The sequence below is a fragment of the Diadema setosum genome, chromosome 1 (assembly GCF_964275005.1).
Source record: "Diadema setosum chromosome 1, eeDiaSeto1, whole genome shotgun sequence".
Taxonomy (NCBI): Eukaryota; Metazoa; Echinodermata; class Echinoidea; order Diadematoida; family Diadematidae; genus Diadema; species Diadema setosum.
The window spans coordinates 42,433,897-42,441,120 of NC_092685.1; the positions used below are offsets into that span (position 1 = coordinate 42,433,897).

Here is a 7,224-nt window from a genome sequence, read left to right on the forward strand (position 1 = left end):
TTTAGCAATTAAGCCAATAATCTTACCACTGTGTGATGTCTTTCTTGTTTGATCGTAAGTAATAATACATCACTGCACACTCACCAGAGTGGACAGCTGACATGATATATTATATATTAAATATGAATATGTATATGTATATATATATATATATATATATATATATATATATATATGTATATATATATATATACACTATGCAGAGAGAGTTTCAGTATTTCAATGACAGACGAAAGCAAAAAAAAAAAAAACCAAATCACTCGTTTTGTTGTGATTATATGAAACTCGTTGTTTAACGAGCAAAATTTATTTCTATTTCTATTTACAAACGGTCCATGTCATTCGGTCACGTGGGTTTTTGTTGCTGATGAGGATGACGGCGCTGGTGCTATAAGTATCAATATTGAAAATCAACCAATTTTGCTGACACTCGTTGATGGTTGATGGTCTCGACTGAAGTGGAGACAACTGCCGGATCTATAAAGTGGATCAGTGGCTGACATTAAGAGCCCATGCCACAGTAACTACAGCGTGGGTGCTATAATGTCGATCTGACTGGAATATGATAATTTTTTTCGACAATGATAATCTAAAGAGTCTTTGTGGATGTTCGCGCTCCAACCCGACGACAACGATTTACGCCTTGTTGAAGTAGAACTTGGCCACGGTGCCGTGGACGTCGACGGTGGAGACGAGCTGGTCGCCCACGAGCTCACGGATGAGCTTGGCGCCCTTCTCGCCGGTGAGAACCAGGCGGTCGCCATCCCATGCTGCGCTCACCTAGAGAGGAACAAACATAGAATCAAAATTTAGACAGAATAAAGGGAGGCCTCACAAATATCTTCAGTGTCATGACATAGTACCATCGGTTGAGATGTATGATTATCCTGATTGCTTTCTGGCAAACAGTAAAGTATTGCATGACTCATTATTATCAAATCTGTTAGATGCAGACCAGTTTGATGAAGTTAATCAGTGAGATGCGTGTCAATGCATGACATAGATTGCGTACAACGGGCTGAGCACATAAAAATGTTGATTGACATTCATATGAGAGTTCCATGCCATGCTGGAGAGTAATAAGCCTGAGACCTTCTAATACAATCATACAGTCAGCCCTACTTTCTCACCACACCGCCACAGTTCCAATACGCGGAACGAGCACTCCGAGTACCGAGCCAAATAAAAAACAAACAAACACCGAACCATTGCACCTTGTATCATCACTAAAGGATCACTGACAGCACAAGCGCCAGCATCAATACTATAGCACTCATTATTATAATTTTCAGTGGTGTCAACACCAGCATAATCACCAGGGCTACCATTCATTTTGTACCAGCTCGTTTACCACCGGCACCTTCAGCCAAATTATACTCCGAGTATTACGGACACTAACGCAACACAATCGTCATCGCGTTTTAGGTGTAATCATCACCAGGACATCAAGCCTCAACGCAAATGATACCAGCCACAACGCAGCGGACATCGGTAACAACACATATCAGTACCTGTCCCACAAGCCCTAACAAGGCAACCTCCAGTTAGTCCTACCAGATACTATTACCACTTTCAAATCAGCACAAACACCACCATTCCCATAAACCCAAGCCTAGCATTACTGCAGCCAACCTCAACAGAACCATCACAAGCCCTGCCACTACCAGCACCACCGGTCTCGAAACCACCATCACCACCAGTCCCAACAAAGGTAACGCCATCCTTCACACAACCATGTACCTGGGCACTACTGTCTCCAACACATACCACCAGTGCAATTGCAATCGCAGGCATACAGACAATGTTATTGGAGCCATCAACAGCGCAACCGATTTTAGACCACTATCGGTATAACTTATCGATGCAACCGCCGACATCACAAACAGCATTGCAACTTCGAGCAACCACCACAAACAATGACAGCCGCAGCCATCACACTGATCGGATCTGGTTGTCGAATTGCTTTGGGCTCACCTTGAGGGTCATGGTGCCCATCATCAGCTCGGTCTCGAAGGTGGAGCCCACGGTGAAGGTGGTCTCGCGGGCGCCGCGCTGAGCCACGGTGTTGATGGTGAAGTTGTCGCCATCCTGCTTGATGTTCATGGTGAGACCGCTGATCTGCGCGGGCGGGCGCTTGTCGGCGGGGATCTGGAGCTTGTCGAGGACGGTATCGAGGGAATCGTGCTTGGCCAGAGCCCAGTTTCCGGTGAAGTTAGGCATGATTGTTTGATGATGGGATTATTGACGGCTGGTGACGAGGAAGAAGAAAAAAAAAGTACCGGTAAATAAAAAATGCGATTTCAGTTTTAGCCCTAACACACTTTTCATCTGCCCATAATCATCAGCAGACGACTATTCAGTTCACCCACAAATCTTAGTACAACAGTATAGCCTCCTTAGCTTCCACTGTACATCATAGTTCTTATAGCAAGTGAATTTCAGTCTAGCGATTGCAATTTAACATGAAGTACTCTCAAAAAAGTGAGAAAAAATAGATTGACGTGATGTGAATATCAAATCTATCGCGAACAATAAAGTAGTGCAACTAAGCAAAGCCTTGATATAAACAGAAACCCACAATCTTCGTTAAACGATATAGTTAATGAAAAACTCTAGCTCAGAGTTAAGAAGTCTAGAGTAAGTTTCTTCCAAGGTTGACGAAAGACTCTTCTCACCTGGCGAGAAATGAGAGACCGATGTACAGACACGAGGACCGTTTGTAGCAGCAGTGGGACGAGACTGAGTTGGTGTTTCTTTTTATCCTACCTAATCTTATTTAGATTCTTGATAAAAAGCGATACTGTATAGCCCTTCGCATCTCATTAAAAAAAGGGGGTATAGCGAGGTACTGGTTAAACTGTATACCGTGGTCTTGTGATGTTTTTGCTTGGCACCTGTTTGAGTATAAAGTTCAATATTTGCCGTTCGTGATGTCTGATTGGATGAGAGCAGGTCATATCGCCTGTGACGTGACCCTCTCCAGAGCGTCGGCTTAGGTGTATGCGACGCATGGTGTGAACCTTTGAGCAGCTAGTGATTAATTTGACGCTGTAATAGCTATCTCCCTGTCAAGTACTGTATGTGATTTTCAAACATACATAGAGCTACTTTCTGAATATTGTCAGGCAATCTTCTTCATCGCGATGTCACGCCCTCACTCTTAGTCGTCATGAATGACAGGCAGATAACTTTCAACGTTGATATAGTGTACTGCCCACGAATCGACAGATCATCGTGCTATCTTATTCTTAGCTCAGCCCTTCAGCTTCATCAAATCAGTTCTCGCAGAAATCAAATATTGACAGACATGTCTGAGTCATAAAGACACAAGCAGTTTGAACAAACGGGTATACTAATTTTAAAAGAGAAAAAGGTGGTCTCATGTGGCAGTTATAATTGTAGCTATAATCATGGACCTACTATAAGTCCATGCTATAATCTTGATAGCGAGAATTGGATGCTTGAAAGTGACATTGTAATGTATGTGGCTGTAGGTGGACATTATGACAGAGGGTAATAAAATCAGGGTGATACGTCTAAAATGTATAGCAGACTACCCACGTATCAACGTAGGCTTTCGGCATTATGTCGTTGTAAAATCCTTATTGACTGTATACGCATGGTGTTCATTCTACACTTGGCGACCACATTAGGTAATTTCGAAATGAGAAACAAACGTAGTCTTTAATTCTCGTCAGAATCCAACTAATGCAGATTTTGTGTGTAATAATCTGATTATTGGTTTGTCCCACCTGGGCATTGTTTCGGAAATCTTCAAGTAGGCCTATCAGGGATCAGGCTTACGAAGAGAAGTGAGCACTCAAATTAACACGATAGCAAACGAGAGATCAAGATAATCAGAATACGCGCAATGGATGTATTTTTATTGTCCACGGCCATTTTACACACACACACACACACACACACACACACACACACACACACACACACACACACTCACACACACTAAAAACACACACATTGGTGCAGATTCATGTCATCTATAGGAAACTGATCACCAGATCAAAAAGTGCTAAAGTGGTAACGATATGCACTTCAAGAGTCGTCGTGTGTATTATGTTTTGATCGAAATTATTTAAGGTGAGAATGTGTTGTAGTTTGGAAAAGCATTCAGTGTTACACAAAATCTTGTGGAGAGGTGAGATGTGGCTTACGTTCTAGAATGGTGCCTTATTGCCACCATCAGCTCTGGCTTCAGCCAAAAGGGGAAATTTCAGAACAATATTCTGTTATTATAATGTCTAATGTTTAGACATTATAATTCTGCTATTATAATGTCTAAAAATCCTTAATTCTAAAATCAATTCATTCATTCATTCAAATATCACTCTCTTCTATTCGCTTTAAAATTTATCGCTCTGCTCACTTTTTATCCGGTAAGTAATTCACTTTAAGTGTGATAGTGTATGGCGATGATTTAAGCATAACTCATAGTAACAACACTCGAGCAATGGTTTTTGTATATGGGGAAATATGTAATAGGATGCTAGAAGCAAGATATCTTAATTCACTGCTTCCCCAGTTATCAATAAATTCAGTGAAAGATGGTGATTGAATATGTATCAGAGTGAGGGAGAGAGGCAGTCATAACAAGCATTACTGATAACAAGAACAGAACAAAACAAGAGGAGAAATATAAGAAGGGACATTTAAGGATTAGTTACCCTTAGCCAATCTCAGAATTTCGTTTTAGGGACTGGATTATTAAAATGATGAATTCGCACGTATTATAGCACTATCCACGGCTTTTGAGAAGAGGCATTCGTGGTACATGAATGATAGCTATATACACGCTTTGCCGCCTCTTCGCCCCCCCCCCCCTTTCCATTACACATCTTCACCACTGATAGAGGTGTGGTACCCCCTTCCTCTCACACACAGTCTGTCAAAACTCGTTGACGAACATTTCTCTTTCATTATTCTTTTAACACCATTATACAGGGTGTAAACCAGATATGCAGTCGATCGACGATAAACTCCATTTACACGCACGGTATGTCTCGGTTGCTCAGCAGCAATGGTATCACTCCAACATTATCAGGACAACGACCATGTCAATGTTTTATCAGTTTAACTAGGTGGGCTTCCACAATTTAAATGAAATATAAAATAACAGTCATGCGTGGATAAGTTCCTCTTCTGCCCCCCCCCCCCCCCCCCCCGCCATTCGCATAGCTTCGGAAGCCCATACAGGGTATGTTTTCTTCAGCTATTTTTATGGTTTAGGTGATGTCGATGTTCACTGGCATTCTTTGGACGTTGATCAGGACTGCCCACTCACGTCGTTTATCTGGATCAACCATGTAACAATCTGAAATGGAGACATTCATTTTAAACGACTTTTTAAACTTTCTAAACTTTCTTCCGAGTGGATAAGCGCGGGAGGAGTTTTCTTGTATTATAATTCCTCGTATAGTTTGATAGAAACATCGAAATTTTCACATGATACGGTGGTTCTCCTGCAAATCAATTGTAAGTTTGCTGATGAATTGAAGTCGTAAGTTGTAATGAGAGCCTTCATGCAGAAATTTGTAAACGTTTGTGAATTTACGTATAAATATTTGTAATTTGATTATTCTAGCAGTTGATTTTTGTCCTTTAATAATATAAGTTACATTATCGACTTAATGAGTTTATCTGTAACCCTTTGACAAGTTATAATTTGTATTTTAAAGCGCTTCGTATAGATGTTGATTCTTTTGACTCTCATCAACATAATCAAGATCAATACTTTCTCTCTGAAATATGGATTTAGTAAAGTAAGCAGGAAACGTTAGAGAATATTTCGCGTTGCTCAAAACCCAGAAACAATGTTACATGAAGTCAATTTACTCTTTGTGCAAGCTTGCTCACTCACGATATCCCTTCACGTGAATGTATGGTTACAGTACAAAAGTACAATACAGGGTAGCACCGTTTTAGGGGGTGAAAGGTACTCTTTTGTGGACATGTTTGCCCTTCATGGTGGGAAGGTATCGAAAGTATCATATTATATTCACGGTGTAAAGCAGGCCAGGCAAAACAGATTGCACAATGAAATCAGAACAAGATAGAGAGGATGAAGGAGAGATAGAGAGGAAAAAGAGAAGAGAAAGAAAAGAAGAAGAGAGAGGGATGGGAAGAGAGATGGGGGGAAGAGAGATATCATTCCTCTTTTTATTGTGATCCTTGTTCCGCAGGTGCACACCACGAGCTAGATACCCACGAGTCATACCGACCGCGAGTCACACATCCCCACGAGTTATACAGCTCATCCACGAGTCATGAATACAGCCCACGAGCTGATGCCCACGTGCTCGACATCAAGTTAAATAGACCCACGAGCTTTATGATAGGCCTAGTAGGTCCAGACACTAGGCCTTATAATTGCCTTTAGTGTCTAGCTCCTGAACCCGTTTTACTTGGTACTCAATGCAATTTTAACACTTCAAATTCAGATCTCATGAATTTGGGTTCTTTATGCATGTATGTAGGACGAGGCTCGGGTAATTGAGCGTCCTACTTTTTAGGAACAACCTCTCTTATAAAAGTATATGAATAAAGTTTGAGCACAGATAAGTGAACAAGCCCATTGTTGGAGGGAAAAGCCCATTGTTGTCTTGAGATCAGTTAGGCCTACTTTGTGTTTAGTTTACTTCTTCATCCTTAGAATAAAAGGACGTCTTTGGTCGTGTGTCTCATTTAGCAACATACATGGATCACTTATCTCCTACGTTAACATTTATTGGGAGGTTGCCATAGTAAGGATGAAGACAAGGGAACTTTATTGAGCACCTCAGTAATTGTACCAACTACACTGGAATACAGAAAAGAAGACACACCCTTCCATCTGGCTAATGTATATCAACTTATAGTCTACCTTTGTGCAGACCTTACTTAATCTGCAGTTAAATCAAATATTATTGAAGTAAGTGTATCATAAAACCTTGTAGCTCCATAATGGAACTTTGTGTAAAACTTCAGCACAGGACTGGCATATACTTATCACTGTGTTTTAAGCAACTATACTAATCACCGTATCTACGTTAATGCTATTGCTTGTCGATCCTGAATCAGTTCAAGGAACCACATTAGCATTGGGCAAACTTTGTTCCAATCTGGTGTGGACTTTTTAGACTAATCAACCACATTCAGGGTTACTGGGATAGACTGGTCGATCGCATTCGGTGACCGATACTCCAACTCCTCACTAAAATAGCGCGT

General features: G+C 41.1%; 1 protein-coding gene across 1 annotated transcript; it reads right to left on the reverse strand.

The window, feature by feature from the left end:
* Positions 1-280: 280 nt before the first annotated feature.
* Positions 281-2,803, reverse strand: LOC140230763 (fatty acid-binding protein, intestinal-like). Its single transcript, XM_072310905.1, has 3 exons — positions 2,676-2,803; positions 1,975-2,248; positions 281-780 (listed from the first exon to the last, which is right to left on the reverse strand). The coding sequence occupies exons 2-3, from the start codon at positions 2,218-2,220 to the stop codon at positions 637-639; spliced, it is 390 nt and encodes a 129-aa protein (XP_072167006.1). The 5' UTR covers positions 2,221-2,248; positions 2,676-2,803; the 3' UTR covers positions 281-636.
* Positions 2,804-7,224: the final 4,421 nt, after the last annotated feature.

What these genes read in the sequence shown, in the direction of transcription:
- LOC140230763 (XM_072310905.1), bottom strand. Translation starts at nt 2,220, where the DNA reads ATGCCTAACTTCACCGGAAACTGGGCTCTGGCCAAGCACGATTCCCTC. An exon ending in TGGGCACCATGACCCTCAAG is followed by an intron (nt 781 to 1,974) that starts GTGAGCCCAAAG and finishes GTTCCTCTCTAG; the next exon opens with GTGAGCGCAGCATGGGATGG.